This window comes from Petaurus breviceps, unplaced genomic scaffold (genome assembly GCF_028583685.1).
Source record: "Petaurus breviceps papuanus isolate PSGF00001 unplaced genomic scaffold, PetGlider_PUasm1.0 91041, whole genome shotgun sequence".
Taxonomy (NCBI): Eukaryota; Metazoa; Chordata; class Mammalia; order Diprotodontia; family Petauridae; genus Petaurus; species Petaurus breviceps.
This window is the reverse complement of record NW_027187400.1, coordinates 4,225,169-4,249,970: the sequence shown is the minus strand read 5'-3', so window position 1 is coordinate 4,249,970 and position 24,802 is coordinate 4,225,169. Positions and strand designations below refer to the sequence as shown.

At 41.2% G+C, this 24,802-nt stretch overlaps 1 protein-coding gene across 1 annotated transcript in view; it reads right to left on the bottom strand.

Annotated features, from left to right (window-relative positions):
• DNAJC8 (DnaJ heat shock protein family (Hsp40) member C8) overlaps window positions 1-23,627 on the bottom strand; it is a 29,009-nt gene extending 5,382 nt beyond the window's left edge. Inside the window, exons 1-6 of the mRNA XM_069078839.1 lie at window positions 23,474-23,627; window positions 18,831-18,932; window positions 8,773-8,829; window positions 2,906-2,972; window positions 1,829-1,923; window positions 302-373 (exon numbers count right to left, since the gene is read on the bottom strand). Of these exons, the coding sequence (XP_068934940.1) occupies window positions 302-373; window positions 1,829-1,923; window positions 2,906-2,972; window positions 8,773-8,829; window positions 18,831-18,932; window positions 23,474-23,557 (477 nt within the window). The 5' untranslated portion in view covers window positions 23,558-23,627. The remainder of the gene's footprint in view (window positions 1-301; window positions 374-1,828; window positions 1,924-2,905; window positions 2,973-8,772; window positions 8,830-18,830; window positions 18,933-23,473) is intronic.
• Between the last annotated feature and the right edge of the window lie 1,175 nt (window positions 23,628-24,802).

Here is a 24,802-nt window from a genome sequence, read left to right as displayed (position 1 = left end):
ACCACTGCCTTGCCTCCCTCTTCTATTTCTCCCATCTACTGAATCTCAAGAGCAGTGTTTGTATACTAAGTGAATCCAAAAAATCAGACAGCAACGTATAGAGAAAACAGAAAGGGGGGAAGGGAGCAGGAAAAGATGTGTCTCCCCCTTCTCCAAAATACTAATTCTATCCAGGCCAAATAGTGTAATCCTAAGAGGGTTAGACCACGGTCTCGTCTCCACCGTGGCCAATCATAGCACGGGCAGGACTTGCCAGTTCTATGTAACTTTGAAGATATGTAAGCATTTTTCTGAAACTCACCAATTCGGGGTCATCTTCTTCCACATTTGTAGGCTTCCCCTCTTTCTTTAGCTGTTTCTTTCGCTCTTTTACCTAAAAACAGGGGCCTTGTTAAGAGAGGCCAAAAGCAGCTGACACAAGTCATAGGGCGGAATGAAGGAAAGGGGAGGGTGTCTTTCTCCTTCCAGGACAGCAAAGGACCAGCCCTTAATAGTGCAGAGCCCATTGTCCTAGGGCCTATCAGTGACATGAAACAGGTAAGTGCCATATCACTGCTGGGTCTACAACTCCTGCTTTGTCAGAGGGCAGCAGGGATTTGGATGGAGAAAAGGATTAGGGGCAAATCCCTTAGGGCATTGGCAATGGCAAATGGAAGTAGTGATGTCATGGGAGGCCCAACAACTATCTGTATGAAAACAATGCTGGGCTTCAAAGTCTTCTCAAACCAAAATCAAGCAAAGCGTTATTCCTGCTACTTCTTCCCCTAAAAGGGAGAGCCTGAAACCAAAATAAACCTTCAGCTCCAAGCCAAGTCAACGCATTCATCTCCTCAAGAATGCAATTATTTACCAAAAACCAGCCAGCCAATAGAAATCAGCAATGGTGCCCTCTGGTGGTCACAAGATGGAAGTCTTGCAGCTCTCCCATTCAAATATCCCAACATGCTGGAACCCACTTGCCATGAATAAAGGTATTTCTAGTAATCTATAGGATGCCAGTCACAAGGGCTCGTAAGGAAACGCTTTTCTCATTGCCTGATTCCCTATGATGCACACAAGAAGAAAATCCCTTTTCAAGAATATTAACTGCCATGGAAGTTACTTCTCCTAGGTACCACTGCCAATATATATACACTTATTCACACATTAAAAAAAATTAATTATGGTTGGTTATAGATTTTTATTTCAGATGCTCAACTAAGGTTCTTCCAGAAAAAGATCATATCCACCTGAACTCTTTCAAATGATAACATCTGAAATAAAAAGTCCCTGGTCATTTTTGATACAGAGAACATTCCCAAGCAGATTAAAAATTATACACAAAGAAATCATGTAATTTCCCACTATTCAAAGGTGTCACAGCATCAGGAGAAAAAAACCTCAAAATTATCCATGAATGTCTCAGATGCAGACAATTTAATACCACTCTGCAACTCCTTTTAAGAAACATCTGTACTCAAGTCCCAGCTCCTATCTGTGGACAAGATAGCTAGTGAAGGAAAGGGACCATTCCATTTGACCTATGGTGGGGGATACCTCCCATGTGTTCTTGCAGATTGGGGTGATATATGGGGGAAATGTGTGGTGGAAGGCTACTGGCATCAGAAAAGGTGGGTGAGTTATAGCAATTCTATTCATCCCTCTCCCTCTGCCCCAGCATGGCATCAGACGGCCTAGGATGTAGAGAAACTGTTCATAACCATGGCTGCAGGACGGAAGAGATAAGTAAAATGGTCTTGGCCTCTGCGGACGTTTGTTCCCCACCTCGGCAGCCCCTGTCTCCTGTGCACAAGGCCTAATCAGGCCACCAGAACCCCATGACACTCACGGTGTGCTCCACGTACTCTTTTCCTGCTTGAATGACGTCCAGGGCCCTCTTCTTCTGCTCCTGATCCAGGAGCAGCTTGTAGGCTTTGTCAACAGCTAGTGCAAAAGAGTGTAAAATTAAAAGGTTTGCTAACACTCTCTGAAATCTCAGCTGTCACAAAGTCTGGACTTCTGTGGCCAAAAGTAAGTCTCCTTTCATGGTTTCTTTAAGTGTTGTGAAAGTGACTAAAGAACATGCAAACACCGTGCTGCGCTCCCTGAATTCCTCAGATAACCATATACAAATGTAGGGCAGAAAGCCACCAATATGGAAGAGCCACTGTAATTCCCAGAAGAGGGAATGGGACAGTGCAGCAGCAGTCATTGCCCTGGCTGGAGGGCTGCCCTAAATCCAGGCCCAGGCCCACCACAGCATGGCCCCAGGAACCCAAGTTCCTCAAGGTTCAGGCTTCTCCTCAGCAAAACAGAGGTGGCAAAGACACAAAGACAGATCTAGAAATCCTCTGAGTTATGCTGCCTAATTCGAGGTCTAATTATTTTTATGGCACAGGGCTTATGGGTTTGGGAAATGCTAAGCAAAAATAAAGATCTGGATCTCATAGTAATAGAAAGATTGAGGGTCTGAACTGGGACTGAGTTGATACTTCTTAAGTATGTGACCTTTGAGCCTAAGTTTGCTAATCTGAGAAATGGGTCCATAACACTTGTCCTCCCCAGCTACCTGACAGATTGTGAAGAAAGGGTTTTGTAATCAGAAAACACTAAAAGTAGGGACTCTTTGACAACAGTCACCTTCCACCTCTGAAGATGATGGCAACCTGAGGGACAACAAATGGAGAGAAGTGGGAGAAGTAACAGAAGACAAAAAGACCCCTGAGAAGCCTGGTATGAAATGCTGCAGGTGAACAAAGGAAATGCCTATCACAAGTTCTACAACTGGGCCCAAGGGCAGCACATGCTGCCCAGAATGTGAGGTAATGCTGGCTGTGTGACTGATGGGCTGACTTGGCTCTCTCCTTCAGAGAGGCACGAATGAGATCTCACTCGATTGCCCAGGGTGGGTGGGGGCCACAAATACCTTCAAAAGCCTTCTGTGCTCTCTCTGCATCATCTTGGTTCTTGTCAGGATGCACCAATATGGATAACTACAAGACAAGGGGAAGAGATCACTAAATTCAGTCAAATACCCGCTGAGCCTTCGCAGCAGCATGCACCCAGCACCAGGGAGGTCTGAAGCCCAATGCCCCAGGACAGGAAACCACAGCAAAGCCAAAGGCCTGCATTCCTGTCTGAGTCCTGCCCCTTCCCAGCTGTGTGGTCTGCTCGGAGCCTAGGTTTCTTTGTCTGTAAAATAAGGTGAATAGCATTTGCACTAGCTACCTGGAAGGCTGCAAAGAGAACCAAAAGCTTTCGGAGACTGCTGGGCAGGATCCAGGTCTGTCTATATCACTCCCTTACTCAGAATATAGGGAGCCACTGGAGTTTACGAATAGGGAAGTGACAGGGACAGACCTGAGTCTTGGGAAATTCACTGACAAATATGAGGATGAATCAGAGAAGGAAGAAACAAGGGAAGAAGACCAATTAGTGAGCTGCTGCAAATGTGGGAGATAGCATGGGCCTGAACAAAGTGGCAGTCTGTGGGTGGAGAGAGGCAGCTGGACACCAAATATATATGGAATCAGAAATGGCAAGATTTGTCACATGATGAGACGGCCAAGTGAGGAGTCAAGAATGACACCAGGATATGAGAACCTAGATGACTGGGGAGATTGTGGTGTCATCAACAGGAATCAGTAACAGGAAGTTCAGTGAAGGATACAGAGGGAGAGATACTATTTTGCACATGTTACATATGAGGAGCCTACGGCATATCTAGCTTGAAATGTCCACTAGGCAATTGGTAATGGGGAACTAGAGCTAAGGAGAGAATGCTATATAAACATTAGCTATTGCTCTTACTATTCTGAGTAAAGACTTGAGTGTGAGCTTGTAAACTGAGAGAAACTGCCAACATCTTAAAAACAGCAATTAAGAAACAAAGCGGTCAGGCAAAAAGAAGTCCAAGTTGGGGCAGAGCCAAGATGGTGGAGAAAAGGCAGCGACTTGCCTGAGCTCTCCTCCAAACCCCTTTAAATACTGCTACAAGACAACTCCTGGAGCAGCAGAACCTACAAAAGGCCAGGATGAAGCAATTTTCCCGCCAAAGACAACTTGGGTCAGCAGGAAAGGTCCGTCACACCTGGCTGAGAATGGAGCACAGTGCAGGGCGGGCTGTGCCAGAACAGCCCCAGTCCCAGGTGAGCGGGGACCCTCCTCACAGTGCCAGGGCACTGTGCTTGTGCTCGTGCTCATGCTCACAGACTAGAGCACAAGCCAGGAAAGTAGCAAATACACCTCTCCTTAGATCATACCATGTTGGAAGAACTGGAAACTTACAGTCCCTAGAAGCACCTCTGAAAACAGCTGTACAAAACCTTTGAAGCTAAGGACAATGCACTCCTCAACTTGGGAAGCAGAGAACTACTTTTAAAAAAGAGTTAAAAGGGGCAGAGCCAAGATGGCGGAGTAGAAGCAAGACCTTCCCGCAGCTCCAGCTTCCTCCCTCCCCAATCCATGTAAAAAGGGGACTCTAAACAAACTTTGGAGCTGCAGAACCCACAAAATGACACAGAGAAACTAACCTCCCGCTGAGGACAGCCCAGCAGGACTGCAGGAATCCAGCACAGTGCTCTGGGAGCCGAGCCCAGCACCACACAAGGCTTTAGCCCCAGGGCAGGCCTGACCAGCCGCTGGCCAGAGGGACTCCAGATCAGCAGCAGCTGTGGCCGTTTCCAGATTTATCAACACATAGACACAAAGGACTAAGTGAGAGGTCAGTACAGTCTGGACTTTGGGACCTATAAGTGGGAGTACATGGCTTTTACCCCCAGGGCGAAAAGAGTTAAAAGTCAAGGAACAGGGTAGGAAAATGAGCAAACAACAGAAAAAAATTCTGACCAGAGAAAGTTATTATGGTGACAAGATCAAAACACACACTGAGAAGAAGATAACAAAGTCAAAGCTCCTACATCCAAAGCTTCCAAAAAAAATATGAATTGGTCTCAGGCTATGAAAGAGCTCAAAAAGGATTTTGAAAATTAGGTAAAGAGAGAAGAAAAATTGGGAAGAAAAATGAGAGTGATGCAAGAAAATCAAGAAAAATGAGTTAACAGTTTGGTAAGGAGTCACAAAAAAAAATACTGAAAATAACACCTTAAAAAACAGACTAGACCAAATGGTAAACAAGGTCTAAAAAAAACGAGAACTTAAAAAGCAGAACTGGCCAAATGAAAAAAGGGACACAGAAATTCACTGAGGGAAAAAACTCCTTAAAAAGGATAACTGACCAAAAGGAAAAGGAGGTACAAAAGCTCACTGAATAAAAAAATTCCCTAAAAATTAGAATTGAGCAAATAAAAGCTAATGACTTTATGAGGAATCAAGAACCAGTAAAACAAAACCAAAAGAATGAAAAAGTATAAGACAATGTGAAATATCTCACTGGAAAAACACCTGATCTGGAAAATAGATCCAGTAAAAAGAATTTTAAAATTACTGGACTACCTGGAAATCGGGATCAAAAAAAAAAAGAGTCTATAAACATCATTCTTGGTCATTCTCACTTATGTAGTAGGTTCTTCATGCTATTACCCTTTCTGGGAAAGTCTTCCTAATATATGCAAGACAAATAAAAAGACCGTATCTAGAATTAAAGGCAATATTGTCCAGGCTTGCAGGAAAGCCAGAACACAACATTTTCAAATGTGTTCTACTTTAGGGTGATGGTGGAGTGCAAACAAACCTCTTGTCACAAGTTCTATAGAGCATACTGCTCATTTTGGTTATAGATATAATTTGTTTATTCTAAAACAGTGAAGTTGCTTACTAGCTGTGTGACCCTGGGTAAGTCACTTAACTCTAATTGCCTTGCCTTCCCCCTTCAAAAAAACAAAAACTTACAGAGCCATAAAACAGTAAAGTTGGCAGATACCCCAGCTAAAATATTCTAGAAATAAAAATAAGATCTCTATAGTAATTTGCTTCTTTCATTTGCTTTGGAATTTACTTTTTAGTTTTCCACATATAGTAATATTACTCACTATTAATTTGTCACAATGACAACTTTATAAATACAGAAATCCTCTTAACTACAGTTGCATAGCTATATTTGCCTAAGGTAAAAAATGCCCAAAGAGATTCATATCTAATAACTATTCTGCTAGTTTAGTGATTAATCTATGAGTTCAACCACAAACATCAGATACAATAAAAATCAGGGAAAAAATAATACTAATTTGATATTTTCCTCACTAAAGTCAAAGACAGCAGGAATTATGTTTACAACAAACAGCTACTATAGATTTATTAAGACATGATTCACATTTCCCTCCTTTTAAGATTTTCATTTCCCTAGACCTTAGCTTGCCATAGGGTAATCTGCAAGTTAATCTTAATGGCATACCCATTAATCTTAACTGGTATTTAAAACCAGCACTGTTTTGACAATGAACCTCTCCCCCATCTTTCTGATCTTTTAGTCTTTCTGACCTAGGATTTCAATCATCCAACCCCTCCTATGTGTCCTTGGGGGTCTACATTTCAGGTTATACTGCTTTTGTGTCAAACAGAAATACTTATTATGAGGGGGGACAAGTTTAATAAAGTGCTGGGTTTCAAAACAAGGACAGAATGGACCACTTAGGAAGGAAAACACACACAGACAGACAAAATGGGAAATAATTGAGTAGGCTCTAAGGAAAAAATTTGGCTTAATCATAAAATGAGTCAGCAACATATTAAAAAAGCAAGAATGAAGCCTGGAGCATGACATCTAAGAGATGGGAAATGCAGTGTGTTGGTCAGGCCTTTGTGAAAGTACTAGATGCACTTAGGAAGAAGTTGGAAAGTGTCCAGAGGAGAAGATGTGTTAAACAGACTGAAAAATGAATTTACAAGAAGAGGTTAGATGGAATGAGATTATTCAGTCTAAAGAAGACAATGATGAGGTAACCACAACCAACCAGGAGGTGCAAGATTTCTGTAAAATAACCTGAAAAGCCATATGTGTGAGAGCAACTGTATATGAGAATAAGTGACCAAAAGGATATGTTTAAGTGAAAAAGGACTAGATAGCTTTCTATAAGGTGCTTTCAGGAAGGACCTCCAAGAAAGGATGTAGATATTTTGCACACACGTGCACGCACAAACACACACACACAAAACTTCCTACATCTATAACATATACAGATACATAAATATTTCCCATATAATACAGAAACTAACATATATGTGGATATGTACAATATCCATATCCTTTCTTGGAGGTTTTCCCCAAAGCACCTTAAGGAAAGCTGCCTAGTCCTTACATTTACACTGGTAAAGGATACAAACAAGAGCCTGGAGGATTAAGAAAGGGAGAAAGAAAGGGGTGGCTAGGTGGCACAGTGAATAGAGCGATGGCTCTGGAGTCAGGAGGACCTGAGTTCAAATCTGGCCTCAGACACTTGACACACTAGCCATGTGACTTTAGGCAAGTCACTTAACCCAGATTGCCCTCCAAAAAGCAAAAAAAAAAGGGGGGGGAGAACTTAGAGGGGGGGAAACCGTCACATTTGATATATGGAAGCATGTTAAAAAAAAAACCTCAGTAACACTGGAATTATTAAGAAACAATATTCCTCTGCCCACAGGAAGGTAGGAGTCAGATCTAGCTAGACTAGGAGGAGGAGAGGATGTATCCCAGGGAGTCCGTCAGGCTTTTGAGTAAATACTGGTTAGTAGGAAGGCTAAAGGATGGTGTGGTTCTCTATGCTGTTGCAGTTTATTAACTTCTTTGCTATTATGATGGAACCAGCTTACTGGGTTTGGGAATTGGTTTTCTGGTGTCTGAATAAATGTTTTGCTTCTGTCTTCTAAAATAATAACAGGGGCGGCTAGGTGGCACAGTGAATAGAGCACCAGCCAGTCAATGAATAGAGCACCAGTCAGGAGGACCTAAGTTCAAATCTGGCCTCAGACACTTAACACAGAAACTAGTCATGTGACCTTGGGCAAGTCTCTTAACCCCAATTGCCCTCCCAAAAGAAAAAGCAAATAAAATAAAATAATAATAATATTTCTCTGGACTAAAAAAAACTCTAATCCAGTTTTCTGAGAAAAGCTATTTCCCAAAGGGAGAAGTTTGGGAACAAGGTGATGCCCCAAACTGAACTCATGTCCAGAGAAGATCTTCACCTCCATGGTCCAGAAGTGTCTGGCACGAGGACCCACTGAAGTGAAGTGCCCTGCCTCCTCATCAGTAAAGATCTCCAATACTGATCCCCCCTTCTCCCTTGAGGAGAAAAGCCCAGGAGGGAATGGTGTGGTGACTTGATTGCCTCATTATTCTGGAACATTAATTAACCCAACTTGCATTTTCACATATTGGGAATTATTCTTCTTCAGGATACCTCTAAATGCTACTGAAAATTGTCTTGGGGCAGTCACATCAGAGGCACGAGGGACCAGGCCAGGTTAAACATCTATCTCTCCCAGCTAGAAATGCTTAAGATTTCAGATTAATCTTAAGTTAAACAAAATTGTTTCTGGAAGATGTGAGTCTAAAATACATGGTACAGTATACAGCATTTTTTCAACAAACAAACTCCCACTGAAGTTCAACCACAAGGAAACCTTGAGTCCTGTGGCTCTAATGACTTCCATGTGAACCTTTCAGCTGGCAGGGGTGAAGCAAGGCTTATCAAGGGTGCTTTATCAGATGCCCACATTTTGGCTTTACAAGGCTTCATACACCCCTGAAGTGATGCATCCCTAAGCCCATCATGGCAAACAGGGCTATGCCATGCATCTGGGACTCTCATCCAGACCTCATGTGCCACTGACAGCACGTAAATGGTAGCTTACCTGCCTGAACCGCTTCTTGATTTCTTCATCTGTCACTTCTGGGTCTATCTGGAGAACCTATAAGCACCAACAATGATCAGGTTAAAGCAACAAAAAAGGATTTCTGAAAATAAGAAATCCATTACCATGTGGTTTCTCTGAGCAAACTGGTCAGTGGGGGCACCCAACCAGGCCGCAGCTACCCTTTCTCCTAGGTCATTTCATCTCCAGTGGCTTATTTTACCAGGAGAAGGCACTCACCTTGCACCCAGAGCCTGGCTTCCAACCAACCCCCTCAAAGTTACTTTTTTTTCCCTTCCTCCATTTATATAGAAAAATTCTTCTGCCCCATAGATGTTTAAGCTGCTGTGCAAATAGAGAGGTGTGTTCTTAGGCATCACTGAGACCCCAACTCCCTCCCCAGTGGCAACACTGACCAGGCCAAGAGCTGGGACTGGACCTCAAGGCTTCACTTCAGCAGTAAAGACAGCAGCAGCAATTGTGGCCAAGTGTCTCACCAGCATGCTGGTCTCACTATCCCAAACCAGAGGTCCAGACAGTGCAAATCCTGACCTTGTGAACTTTAGTTTCCTTAGGTTCCCTAAGAACAATAGTTTTGTGAGGATCAGAAAATGTCCGCCAAGGTCGACAATGATCAGCATCACCAAAATGATGGTGTTTTCTAAGTGGTCAAGCCTGAAATAAGGAAGATTTCTGTTGTGCAGTCCAATGTCTTCAGCAGAGCCCTGGTGGTTACCTCATCCTCGAGGCCAGGAAATGGCACTGGATGAGAAAAGATCAAAAGGAAGGGTGGCATTTGGGTGGAGGAGAGGCAGACTCCAAGTGGAGGGTCACAGGACCACAGGTGCAGTCAGATGGCACCTCAGAGATCATCAGTCCAAGCCCCAATCTTTACAGATGAGAAAACTGAGGCCAAGACAAGATAAAGGATGGACCCAAGGTCAAGCAGGTCGTAAGAGACAGATCTGAGGTTTGCATCCAAGTGATCTGCTCTTTCCACTGTACCAGGGTACTTAGGCCTATGAGAAAGGACTAGTTTTTTTATGGGAGCTAAGGAAGTCACATGAGGAATGAGTCTGAGAAGGAAAAGAAATAATGGTTATGGAAGGAGGAAAGGAAAGGGATAAAAATGAATCTGCAAAACTTCCCCAGGTTCCAACAGAGACTGACACAGCCCTGGCATGGGCCTATGCTCATGCTCCTAACAAGTCCCCCTCCAAGAGGAGGGGCTGTTGCAGGCCAGAGAACCCAGGAAGGGTGGGGGGACGCATCATCAGCAGAGTCAATAGCAACTAGATGGCTATGATGGACCCACATCCTAACAAAGCACTTCAAAGCACAACCTATTTGAAGAAGCTCAGGACCTCTGACAGAGGAAAGGAGCGGCAAACACAAGTTCAAAAAGTAAGGATGGGCTAGGTCACAGAACAATATCTCCTGAGCCAAGAGCTGAGTGAAGGTATGAAGGTCCAGCCTAGGCCTACAAAACAATATGCAATAAAATTATTGATCCAGGGAAATCAGCACAACCGTAATCAACTAACAAGCTAGAAAACTCAGTAACTATGATGCCAACGAAAAAATGACCAACAAAGACAAGCTCTGAGGAGCTGAAAACTCAACAGTGGTCCCCAATACTGACACAGAACTCCCACCTATCAGCAGAAAGGTGTGATATCACTAAGGCAGAAGCTTGTATCCATTATCTGATGTGGTCGTTTTCTAGTGTTTTTTACTGAACTGCTCTATTTGGAGACATGTTAGATTTTGAGACATGACAGTGATATAAAAACATCAATAAAACACTTTTAAAAAATCTTTAAAGAATTAATGATTATGGCAATAATGTCCAGAAGTAATGGGGTATAATGGAAAGGATACTGAGTCTGGAAGACCTGGATTCATGTCCCTGTTCTGACATTAGTTGTGCAACTATGAACACCACCTCTGGACATTTCTGAGTGTCAGTTTTCCAATACGGAAAACAGGAATACTACTTTTAGTATCTACCTACCACAGTTGTTGCAGAGAAATTACTTTGTAAGCCACAAATTACTATATAAATTAATTACAATGTAACATTACCAGGGCAAATTAGAGTCCATCTAGTCATAAAAAAGGGACTCCCAATAAAAAAGGACTCTTTAATGATATGAAAATTTAAGGCCAAAGAGAAGGTCCTCTGACATTCAGAAAGATATCTAATGAGAAGGTTTCCCCTGACAGTCTCCAAGACCAGATTAAATGACTACTTGTTTTGTTGTTAAATTAAATTTTTTTTCAATCTGCAAAAATCTGCCTTCTCACCCTCCCACACCCAGCCCCCCACCGAGAAAGAAAAACAAAACTCCTGTTACAGTCAAACAAATTTCTACATTAGACCTATTTTTAAAAAGTCTCCTTCCAAACTAAATCTCTCACTTCTCCACCAGAAGGTGGGTAGTATATTTCATCATCAGTCCTCTAGATTCAGGGTTGGTCATTGTACTGATTAGAATTTCTAAGTCTTTCAAAGCTGTATTTACGATACTGCCGTCAACTTACATAAATTGTTGTGGTTCAACCAGCTCACTTCTTACTACTGAAATTCTTATAAGGCTCCCCAGACTCCTCTGAAACTACACCCTTCATCATTTCTTAGAGTACAACAGCATTCCATCCCATTTATAAGCAAGAACTTTTTCAGCCATTCTCCAATTGATGGGTACCCCCTTGGTTTCCAACTCCTTGCAACCCCTAAAAGAATGATATGCTTGGGGGCGGCCAGGTAGCACAGCAAGTAAGAGCACCGGCTCCAGTGTTGAGACGACCTGGAGATCGAATCCCGGCCTCAGGCGCTCAGCACCACACCCAGAAATAACTGGCCGTGTAACCTTGAGCAAGTTACTTAACCCTGATTGCTTAAAAAAAAAAAAAGAATGATATGCTTGTACAGTTTGTTTTGCTTAGGATTATTCCTGGCCTTAATCTACTCTCTGTATTCCCTTCTCTTCCTCCAGTATTCCTGTTTAATGAAATGTACTTATGTACCCCAATGTGTATATCTTCCCTTCTCTGACAAGTTATGAGTGAGGTTCAAACGTCGGTCACTCCCCTACCCTTTAGTCCTTATTTGTACAGACTTCAATCTGTGCACCCCAATTAAGTGAGATAATTTTCCCTCACCTTCCTCTCCCTTTCCTCATCCCCCTTGTGCATTCCTCTTTTCCTCCCTTCTATTCTTCTTTTAAGATCATCAAAACTAATACAATTACTCCTAGGCTCTCTCTCTTTCTATAAGCCCTAATGATAATACAGTGCAGAGCAGACACATGTATCATCTTCCTATATTAGAATGTCAACAGTTTATCCTTGTTTTAATTTTTTAAGATTTTTCACTCACTTTTAGCCGCCTTTTATGTTTCTCTTAACTCCTGTGTTTACACTTCAAAGTTCCTATAAAATTCTGGTCTTTTCATCAGAAATGTGAAGAAAATCCTCTATTTCTTCCCCCTGTAGGATTATATTTAGTTTTGCTGGTAAGTTATCTTGGTTGTAAGCCTATAACTTTGCCTTTTGGAATATCACATTCCATGATCTTTGCTCTTTCACAGTGCTGACTGCTAAATCATGTGTGATCCTGACCGTGACTCCTCTGTACTTGAATCCTTTCTTCCTGAATGCTTGAAGTAGTTTTTTCTTTGACCTGAAAACTCTGGATTTTGCTATGATGTTCTTGGCAATTTTCATTTTGGGGTTCTTTCAGGAAGTGATAAGCGGATTTTTTTTTTCTATGCTACTTTGCCCTCTGGTTCTAAAAGATCTGGCCAATTTTCTTCTATGATTTCTTGAGATATGATGTCTAGGCTTTTTTTTTTTGGGGGGGGGGTCACGTGTTCAAGTACTCCAGTGATTCTTAAATGTTCTCTCCTTGGTCTATTTTCCAAGTCAGTTGTTTTTGCTATGTATGAACTGCCTTATATTTTCTTCTATTTCTTCATACTTTTAACTTTAATATTTCTGGTTATATCACGGCATCATTAACTTCCATTTATTCCATTCTAATTTTCAGGTGATCTGTTGCTGAGGCACCATTTTGTACCTCTTGTACTAAGCTGTTGATTCCCCTTCCAATTCTTTCTTCTATAGCTCTCATTTCTTTTCCATTTTTTTCCTCTAGAATTCTCATTTCATTTATGAAAATATTTAAACTTTTTTAAACTCTTGTTTCATCTCTTCCATGAATTATAGCTGAATTTGTGCCCCAGCTCTGCTTTTCTTCAAGATTTTGCTTGTAAATGTTTTGGCATCATTCTCTTCTTCTGGGTTCAAGCCTTAAGCATCCTCATCGGCATAATAGCTTTGTATTGTTGGATCTTTTTTTTTGTTTGCCCATTCTCCCAGACTACTTCTTAACTTTGCACTTAACAATATTAAGTCTGGCATTTCTGGAAGGGATGCTAGGCTGGTCTCTCAGTTACTTTCTTTGGGTATTAAATATTATGTTACTCCAGAATCTCAGGGACAGCTCAAGCTGGGGTCAAGAAAGTTTTCAGTGCTCCCAAAGTGGTCTGATCCAGGGCAAGTCTAATAATCACTTCCCCCTAGATCTGAGCTTTGCAATTTCCTAACTTGGGTTTAGGTCTGAGTGTTGCCTGTGGGCTTACCTCATTTGGAGTTCCAGTAGACTGTTGCTGGATTCAGCCAAAATCAGACATCTGGAAAGCACTGTTGATTCAGAGTGATGAAACTGTAGGATTCCCTTTGGTCTGGGATTCCTGCCCTGGTTATTCCTCCGCATGCTTCAGACAGGGCTGGGGACTGGAACTTAGACCCCGCTCTACTCCTGGGATCTGAGCCACAGCTGCTGACTGCTTCTGAACTTGTTCTTTGCTCATGATACAGTCTAGGGCCTGCAACCCTGGAATGCCACCCTGGCAGGAAGGTCCTCTCCTCAATCCACCCTGGATCTGTGACCTGGAACTGGGAAGTGAACAGTAAAGCCACCAGTTGGCACCTGTTCCTGCATCCTACACCAGGGAAATGCCCTCTATGCTGTATCTGGGACCTCGTCTTGCCCTGGTGCACAGCCTCTCCCTGTGCTAGAGGCTCTACAAAGGGCGATCCTGGCTGAACTGTGTCACTGATCTCCACAGATCAGTCCGTCTGTCTCCCTATGCTGACTTGAGCTGGAAAAATGATCCACTGTGATTTTTTCCCCCCTAGATTTCCCAATTAGGATTCAATGTGGTGCACTTTTTAAATGTACCTGGAAAATCGGGGGTTGATATAAGCAAGCTCACTGTCCTTTTTTCTGATATTCCACCATCTTGAGGCAGTTAGGTGATACAGTGGATAGAGCACCAGGCCTGGTATCTGGAAGACTCATCTTTCTGAGTTCAAATCTGGCTTCAGACACTAACTGTGTAACCCTGGGCAAGTCACTTCACCTTGGTTGCCTCAGTTTCCTCATCTGTAAAATGAGCTGGAGAAGGAATAGCAAACCACTCCAATATCTCTGCTCCAAAGGAGTCAGGAAGAATCAGACGCAACTGAAATGCATGAATAACACCACTACCATTATCTTGGCTCTGCCTGTCCACTTTGAAAATTTTAAAGTCTGGATGACCCTTTGTTGAAAGTCAAACACAAAAGGTCATGGTGAGGTCTAAGTTTGATTAGATCCCTTACTGGGTTCCTTCCAATTCTAATTATGTGATTCTATAAGATTCTGAAACTTGGGGACTCAAGTTTCTAAAGATGAATAGGAGGGAATCTAAGATATGTAATTTATGTAATTCAATTTCAATTCAAGTCAATGAATATTTATGGAGTACCTATCATCCCAACAAGGAAAAAGTCAACCATTAATTAAGATTAGACTGGTGACAGCAAACTGGGAAAGATAGCAAAAGATGGGACAGTCAATGATAGAGCACTTGTGGAAAGCTAAGTACACAATTGCATTTTTGGTGAAGCTGTGAAGTGATAAATCCATTCTGGTAAGTAAATAAAGTAATGTATATGTAAATAAAGTAACTAAAATGCTCACATCCTTTGATTCAGCAATTACACTTCTAGGAATGGAGGTCTTTGTTTAAAAAAGCTCTCTATATACCAAAACATTTATAGCAGAACTTTTTGTGGTAGCAAAGAATCAGAAACAACTGACTGGAGAATGGCTAAACAAACTATAGTACATAAATGTAAAGGAATATTACTGTAATGCAAGAAAGGACAAACATGATAAATACAGAAGTATGAAAGATTTATACGAACTGATGGAAAATAAAGTAGTTAGAAAAACAACATACACAATGACTACCACAACATAAATGGAAAGAACAATCCACAGAACAATCAAAACTGAAGGTTGTAAAATCATAAAGAAAAAGCTTGGCCCCCAAAAAAGAGATATAAGGCACCTTCCCCCACTCCGCCTCTGCAAAGGGTGAGGCACATGGAAAATGCCAAATATTTTTCAATGTACCAAGTGATTTAATTGAACTTTTTTCTCTTCTTCCTTTCTTTTTTTCTTTTAAAAAATTATGTTATAAGGGATGGCTGTCCAGGGCAGGGAGGAATACAGAAAGAAATCTAGGTGACATAAAAATTAACTATAGTAAATATAATCTATTCTTAAAAAGAAACATTTTAAAAATTATAAGATTGGGGCGACTAGGTGGCACAATGAATAGAGCACCAGCCCTGGAGTCAGGAGGACCTGTGTTCAAATCAGGCCTCAGACACCTAACACTTACTAACCATGTGACCTTGGGCAAGTCACTTAACCCCAACTGCCTCTATGAAAAGCAAAAAAAAAAAAAATATATATATATATATATATATATATATAATAAGATTGTATCACTGACTATAATAATGAAGAGAAACCAAACTTTAAATAACTGTCAGTGATCAATCTTAACCCCCAAAAAGATATAATACACCTCATTCCATCTGGTAGAGAAGTGGGGCAGGAAGGTAGGGAGAGAATATGGATGTGGAACATTGTATATATGATCAGTTTTGCTTCACTGTTTTTCACTATCAGAAGTGAAGGCTTATCTGGAAATGACTAGTGTTAAAACAAAAGATACCAATTATATTTTTAAGGCTTTATCAGAAGAGCTATGGTTTCAGGAAACATTCAATAATGGAAGAAGTGTAAGGAATAAAGTGCTGTACTGGAAGTCAGAGGACTCAGTATCAGAGAAGCAAAGAGAAATTGTTTCTATCCCTGAATAAACCCCTTCCTTACTCATAGCCTCAGTTCCTTCATCTCTCATACTGTAGATCATACTTCCCCCTTAACCCTCCACCCAGGGACCTCGGTCCCCTAACATTTCTGTAATTCTATGAAGCTCAGAATAATAATAAAGAGAATACCGTTTTATAGGATGTCTTAAATGTCTCGTGTTGTCTACCTCAGGGATACCTCAAGTCAAATATCTTTGAGTCCCTCTAATGTGTGGCACACCCCACTAAGCAGTAGAGGAAATTCCTCTACAAAGAGTAGAAGAATCCTGTGCTTTGTATACAAAGAGAAAACTATTGCCCAACTCATATCCAGGCTGATGTTCTAAGTTTCCCCAACATCAGTGAATAATGGAATTCTATAGATCAGTGGCAGTAGCAAATGTTTAACACACACCATAGACCATACAAATCTTCTGGCCCAGTCTCTGCCTGCATTTGAAGGATTTTTGGCCCAGGTTATAGTCTTTAGGTAGTGGTCACAATGAAGGCAACCTCATGAGCTCCTAATAATCTCCTAGAAATGTAGAAACTATCTTTTCTCTCTTTCCCTTTCCACCAGACTCCTAGAAAAAGTACCTATGGATGCTGACTGACTTACCACCCATCACTCATTACAACCACAACCTAGGAGTTGAAAGGAACTTCAGCCTCCAGGTAGAGTAAGCCATACCTAAAACAGAATACCATTTATAACATGCCCATTTATAACATTCAGCCTTTGCTTGGAGAAGTCTAGTAAAGGGGAACCCACTACTTCAAGAGGAAGTCCAATACACTTTTGGACAACTCTAAGAATTTTACCCTACATCTATCCTGGATCTGCCTCTTCGCAAGCTTCTATCCATTGGTCTTCACCGTCCTCTAGGGCCAAGCAAAACAAGTCCTATACTTCTCCCACATAAGAGACCTTCAAATATTTGAAGACAGCCATTGTGTCTCTCCCCCCACTTAAAGTCCTCTCTTCTCTAAGCTAAAGAGTTCCAATTCCTTCAAATGAACCTACTACAGCATGATCTAAAGACACTACCACCATACTTACCACATCTCTAAATGTGGCACACAGAATGGAAAGCAATGCTCCAGCCCTGGTATATACAAGGTAGATGACAACAAGGCTATCACTGTTCTCACTCAAGACAATCTCCAAGTGTTCAACAAATCTATAATTTTGCTGGTGTGTGTGCTCCTTCCCATGAGCACTGACCCAGCCATGCCTGTGACCCTTATCTAGATTCTCCTTTTACTCATACGGTCTGTTATACCACACTGTATCTCCAGGAATATGCTTAGTAGCCCTGTGGCAATGAAGAAGTCACTTTAATTCTCCAACCTTCAAGATTCTCATCTAGAAAGTATAAATATTCATATTTAAACTACTATGTTTTGAGGAAAGGGCTTTTTATAAACACTGATTTGCAGTTCTGATATTATTATTGTAAAAGATTAAAATATATGTTTCACCTATGAATTTAGCCAAGGTAGTTTATTTCCCTTATTCCAAGCGGAAAAAACAGATTCTATTTTAACATCAAAAAATTAGATGGAAATACTGACTTTGCTTGGATTATCTTACTTCAGGCAGCTTAAGATCTCAACCCCTTGTAATCCAGCTTCCCTCCCCACCACTGGACAGAAACAATTCTCTCCAAAGTCATTAATGACCACCACATTACATAATTTCTTTCCCGCCCCCAGCCTCTTTAGCACATAACACAATGAATTTCTACTCTATCCTCCTACCCTTTCTTGGCACCTTTCTTACCAACTGGCTTCAATAATATCATTGCCTCATGATTCTCAACCTACTTCTCTTTATCCATTCCTAGATTTTCACCCTTCTCCTGAACCTTAAACATGGATATTCCCCAAGGTTCTCCTCCAGGTCTTTTCTTCCCTCTCTACAAACTCCCCCTGTATATAAATATCAGCTATAATTTTTTTCATTAAATTTATAGACAGCATGAAAACTGTACGACAATACCCCTTGAGGATTCTTCTCCTCCCAGGATTTCAATTATCATCTCCACGTAGGTAATTTAAGAATAAAACATTAATCATTATTAGTAATGCCATTTATACCCTACCCCTCCTCAATAAAAATGTAACATAAGAAGCACAGAAGCAGCTCTCCTAAAACATTTTAAAAAATATAATTAGTATAAAATTACACTAAATTTTTTTAAAATAAACAGAACAATGAAGACACCAGGAAAGCATCTCAATTGCAAGATGTCTACAGTATCCTTTCCACACTGTGGAGTTGGGGGTATAACTTCCTGCAATTTGGAAAATCCATATAAAATTTTCTGGCCCTCCCTCTGTACCAGAGAAGAAGTCCAAATTATCATGGTATTAAAAGATAAAATATGTTGATATTATACAATAACTTACATATATTTTATACATCTTTGAGTTTCTAAATTTTTTCTGTGTCACCTGCAGCTTCTGCAAAACTCTCAAAAAATTTCCATGATTAATTTCTTATGCCAATCCATGATATATTGAAACCACAATGGAGAAAGTCACAACTTGGAAGGGATAACTATACGCTGAAAGTTCTGGTTGACAAAAAATAGCGGCAAATACTAAATGGAAGGAACCTAGGATTTCAGAGTATTGCCTTCAACCAAACCACCTAAGGTGAATGACAAATTATCTCCTGATCTAGTGCCACCCATTTTTCAAGCAAGTCCAATTAGGTTTTTAAAATTCTACTTACAAAGTAAATCTTCTGTATGTTCTTCTGTAAAAGTGCTTGATGTGAGGGGGTGGTGAAAAAACAGGCCAGGGCTACTCCAACAATCAGAAGACAAACTCACCTCAAATGGGTTCAAGTTAAAATAAGATGATCCAGGCCGGGTCAGTCTTTCGATCTGATTTTTTGACGTTAAAACTGAATCTCTTTTTTCTATTTGTTTCACCTGAAATAAGGGAAAGAAATTTCATTAGCTATATTCAATAACTGAAATGTATATTTTAATCCTTTACAATAATATCTAGATGCAAATTAATGTTTATAAAAAGTCCTTTCCTCACAATATAGTAGTTTAAATATGAGTATTTATACTTTATAGATAAGGATCTTGAAGGTCAAAGAATTGAAGTGACTTCCCTATAGCCAGAGGCCTAAGTATTAAAAGTTAGGTCAATTACAATAAAGTGATGAAACCAGTATATCCCTGGAGAGACAGCAGGGTATAATACAATTTGTACTAGAGACACAGCAATACCACAACTAAGTCTATACTCCAATAAAGAAAGAAGGAAAAGTACAAAAATAGTTATTAGCTGCTCTTCCTATTGGAGCAAAGAAATGAAAAACAGAGGGAGGTGCCTCCGTTAATTAACTGAAGAATTACCAAACAAGTTATACTATAAAAATATAATGGAATGTTATTTAGAAATAAGAAGTTATGACAGATGGTTTCAGAGAAACTTGGTAAGATAAGCAAAATAACATTTTTGTATATTTTGAAGTAACAAGAACTAGGAGAACAATTTATATAGTAATTACACTCCAAAGAAAAACAACTTTGAAAGACTTAGGAATTGTTCAGTACAGTGACAAGTACAGAGGATTTGTGAGGAATTATGCTACTATAGGAGAAGCAGATCCTGAGAAAGGGGATGGACAAAAGACATAGTTTTTGGACATGATAAACTTGCATGATTATTTGCTTAACTATGCTTATCTGTTAAAAGAATTGGTTTTCTTTTTTCTCCTCACTGGACAGAAGACTGGCTTGGGAGGAGAGGGAAGTAGAAATGGTAAAGCCAAAAAGAAAAAAAAGAAGAGAGAGGTTCATTGAAGCATTTAAAATACACAGAAGAAAAACAATTTTAGAAGGAAAAAGACAAGCAGGACAACTTTGAAATGAATATGTTGAATTTATCATTAACAATTATTTAAGAAGCAAAATGCACAATAAGAAGCAAATATGAATATTTGATATGAAAATATGAAAATAAGAAGCAAAATGCACAATAAATTTTTGGTTTTACATGCAATCTCTTCTGTTCTACTTTGTGAATGGAAATGTTAGTTTTTTAGAGTTTAGATTCAGAATTTTAAGGTGACAGAAAAAAAGACAGAGAGAAAGAGGGACAGAAGTAAACACTGCACTAGACTTTAAGAGAGATCTGTATTCAAAGACCCGATGACATTTACTCATTGTGTGATATTATGTCAATTTCTTACCATCTTGGGGGCTTCATTTATAAATGGAGATAATATTTGTAATGCTTACCTCACCGGGCTGTTATAGGGATCAAATGACACAATGTATATAGTAACATACAAATTCCAGCTTTCATAATTACTCTTATTATCCCTAACTTGAAGGCAAGTATTGGAAAGCAACTACCAAGTCAACCTATGAAACATCCCTCTCATAAAAGACATCCTCAGAAATAGAACTCTGTAGCCCACCTGGAGAACTGTTCTAAACCCAGATGTTATTTATCATCTCAACCCTTTGCAAAACCTAGACCAAAAGGACTTTAGGAATGTAAAATCCCGATCAACATGGAGGATCTTTCCTCCTATAAATCCTATAGTTTATAGTTCATAAAAGTATGGGGTGCTATTTCTCCAGTCAATGCCTAGATAATCAAGTCCTCGTGAGGAAGTAGAATAAAATTCAGTACCAAGGCAGGCCCTTTTATGTAAAAGAACACTTGAGAAAGTGAAGGAAAACTATGTTTGATGTCTCCAGAGTAATTTTGCTCCTTAGGTCAAAGTCACTCTTAAAGGAATAGAATTTAGGGCTGGAATCAATTTCAAAGATCCTTTAGTCAAACCCCTCCATTTTTTGAAGCTAAGGAAGCAGAGGCTGGTTAAGTAATTTTAATTACAGATGTAACAGTGATAAGATCTGAACTCTGTTCAGCTCACTCCAAGACTGGCAGTCTTTACACTATCCTGCCTCCCATTTGAGATCAAGCTAAGTCACTTCAAAGAATTTTGAGCTAAAGTACTTTAGTGAGCACCTAGACCAAAGGTTCTTAACATTTTTTCTAACGTGGATCCTCTTGGTCCCACCTGACAATAAAGTTTTTAAAATTACTGAAGGAAAAAGTAAATTTTGGTTAGAGGTTAAGTGAAAATAAAGATGTAGTTATTTTCCCTATGCGAGTTCACAAATTTCTTGACATTTATCTACTATTAAGAGCCCCTGATCTAGTCCAATCCCCTCATTTTAGGGGAAAGAAATCTATGACCAGAAAGGTTAACAAGATCATATATGGAGAAAGGAAAAGCACTGGGATCTGAGCCCAAGTCTTCTCCGTCTCTGTACACTGCTTCTCTTCAACTGTTCCTTTGGAATTCAATGCTACTACCAATGTCAATTGCCATGGAAACAATTTCTCCTAAGTAATTTTAATGGCTTTAATCTCCACTGAAGGATTCCACTGTGGCCTCCAAACCTCTACCTTTCCTTCTCTCTTGCTGCAGGAATTTTCCTGCTCCCCTCCTCTTCCTCTTCTCCCTTACAAAAATTCCTTAGACCAGGAGCCAGTGTTTGTAACTGAGGAAGCAAGTCTCTATGATATCAGAACTGGGGAGGCAAAGAGGGTTGTTAAAAGAGTGTTGGGTAGTAAGCATAGGACATGGGAACACCCAATGCCTGGGCGACTTTGAAAAAAATCACTTGCATTTGTTTAGCCTGTTTCCTTTTCTGTAAAATGGGGACAATACTACAATATAGTCAACCTCACAGAAATGTTAATGTGCATTTGAAAATAGAAGTATACAAGTTAGTACAGTGTTGAGAATTCTGTTCTCTGAAACATGTAAGTTAAGGAGAATCCTTAACCTTTGTAGGATAAATGGTACTAAAAAAAAAAATGTTTCATTCAATTCTGAAAAGACTGCTCTAAGGAACCCTGAACTTTTCTTCTTTTAGGACAGAGAAAAAATTCAAAAAGCTTACCAAGATTTGGTCTTAAGTTCCTTCCATAGTGAAATGAGGGGATTGTGCCAAATAGTATTTTTCAGATCTAAAACTGTGATACTGTGTTGTCAGACTGCACCTCACCCCCACTACAAAAAGGGAGCTATAACTTAATCTGTGACATGTAGCGAACAGAAAAGAGTGAAGGTCAAATTCCTCCTTCTCCCTCCCAAAAAATATCCCAACAACCTCTGCAAACTTGGTGTAATGCTCAGACTCTTTGACTTCTTTTATGTCTGGACCCTTGAGGCAGACTGGTGAAGACTGTCTGTTCCCCCCTTCTCAGAATAAAATAAATGCATACAGTAAAATTATTAAGATTACAAAGGAAGTCAGTTTTTTAAAATAGTTGTTACCAAAATAAATTTTTTCTTGTTTAAAGTTCATGGACACTAGGTTGCTAAGAACCCCTGGAGTAGGAGATACAACTCTGAACCTAGAGTCAGGAAGAACTGGGCTTTAAATTCCACCCCAAACGTTTATGGGAAGTGCAACTATGGGCAAGTCACTTTACCTTCAGTTTCCCTGATCTGTAAAATTCAGAGCACCTGAGAGGGTCAAATGAGATCAACCAATCAACAAGATGCCTTACCACGTGCCAGGCACTGCGCTAAATGCTAGGAATATAAAGACAAGCCTAAGGCAGGGCTTGCCCTCAAGAAACTGACATTCTACCATTAGGAGGAGCCCAGAGACTTCACTACCATAAAGCTCTTCACGAGTGTCTATTACTATTCCTTCCTCCTCTGTCAAAACAAGGTGAATGTGGAAGCTACTGAGGGTCAATGGCAAACCCGAGGGCCTCAGCCTGAGGCCCTGCTCCCCAACCTCCAGCTTGGCACCCCTGCTTTCAGGGAGAAGGGCTTGAGGGGCTCCCTGAGATGAAGGAGGACGAAAACCACGTAGGAGCTGCTTCCTTCCCACAGCAAGAGGAGAAGAAAGCAGATGGATAGGGGAGGCAGCCTGAGGAGGGGGAATAGCAAGAGGGGGGCAAGAAGAAATGAGCAGGATCATGAGGAAGGAAGGAGGTGGCGGGAGGGAAAGGGGGGGCAACAGCTGGGAGGAAGCAAGTGGAGCAGCCAGAGAAAGGGAGGGGTGCAGCAAGAGAGAATGAAGGAGTAACAGAAGGGACGGGGCAGCAACATGGGGCGGGAAGGCGACAGGAGGGAGGGAACGGAGTAACAAGAGGCGGGAAAGGGGGAGGGAGGGAGCAGAAACCCAGAGACAGAAGAGTGGGACGAAGAACCCGAGGGAGAGCAGAAAGGGAGACTGGGAGAGGAGAGAGCCGAGAAGGGCGGGGGCAAGCCTGGGAAGGAGCTGAAGGGAAAAGGGGTACCCGGGGAGGGAGGCCCCAGGCCCGGGCAGGAGGCGGCGACGCCAGGCTTGGCACCGCTAGCGGACCCCAAGAGGGCCTCAGGCCCTCGCCGGGTGGCCAGGACCGTCACTGCCGCCATGGGCCTAGCTCTGGACGCAGCTACCGCCGCTGCCGGGGCCGCTGCCTGACTCACCTCGCTGTAGAAGGTCATAAACGCCTCTTCGGTGCTGCCGCCACCGCCGCCGCCCGAGGCCCCACTTTCCCCAGAAGCCGCCATTTTCCCCAACACAGCCACCACGTGACCCCCGAGGCCTCGGACGCTGACCACGTGACGGCGGCCTAGCGTCGGATCAGGCTCCGCCCCCCGGCGCTCCGGGGTGTCCTCTTAAAGGGCTAGTTCACACTGCTAGTATAGTCTCCACTTCTTAGTGCCCAGGCAGCTTCCCAGTGCGCAGGCAGGGTTTGAGAGCGCGCCTGCCTGCCTGGGTCACCGCAAAGCTTTCGTGGGACGGGGCTGAACAGCCAGTGGATCTGTGAATAGCAAAAACATCATGGTCCGTCCTTTATCTGTATTCTTAGCTGTGGACCGTATGCACACCTTAGTCCCCTTATAGGTGTGTGTGTGTATGTAATGCCGCAGGCAAGGTTACAGTTTACATCTGTATCTGTGACCCTCAGAAAATATTGTGTAATCTACCCTGTTAGCTTCTTAGTCCCTACTAAGGTTTTGATGCATGAGTCCTGAAGTCAGGAAGACCAGAGTTCAAATTCTAATTTAGCTACTTAGTAGTGTGTGATTCTGAAAAAGATAAACTTAACTTCTCTCTGCCTCTGTTTCCTCAAATCTAAAATGGTGAAAATAATAGCATCTACCTCCCCGCGCTGTGAGAATCAAATGATCGTATTTGTAAAGAGCTGTGTAAAATACAAATTGCTACATAAATGTCAACTATGATTATCTAACTATAACAATATTGTAGAACATATAAAGTGCTTTGCAAATCTTTAAATGTTATATAAATGCTAGCTAGAGGAAATGTTAGTATAGTGAAGTCTGGAAATCCTGGGTGTGAGTCCCCACTTCAGACACTTGGTAGCTAAGTGACCCTGGATAAGTCACTTAACCTGTGCTAGCCAGAACTTAACACATCTATAAAAAGAGAAAAACCTGTAGTACCTCACACATGACCAGCTAGGTAGCAAAGAGGAAAGAGTATCTCATTTGAAATCAGGAGTCACATCTTCCTGAGTTCAAATATGATCTCAGAGCCTTACTAGATGTGTGACCCTAAGCAAGTCACTGAACCCTGTTTGCCTTAGTTGCTCATCTGTAAAATGAACTGGAGAAAGAGATGACAAACCACTCCAGGATTTGCCAAGAAAGTCCCAAATGGCGTCACAAAGAATCAGACACAACTAAACAGCACTTACTTCATAGAATTATTAAGAAGCTGAAATGAGATAAGGGATATAATGTTTGCAAATTTTTCATTGCTTTATAAATATCAGCTATTATTACCTA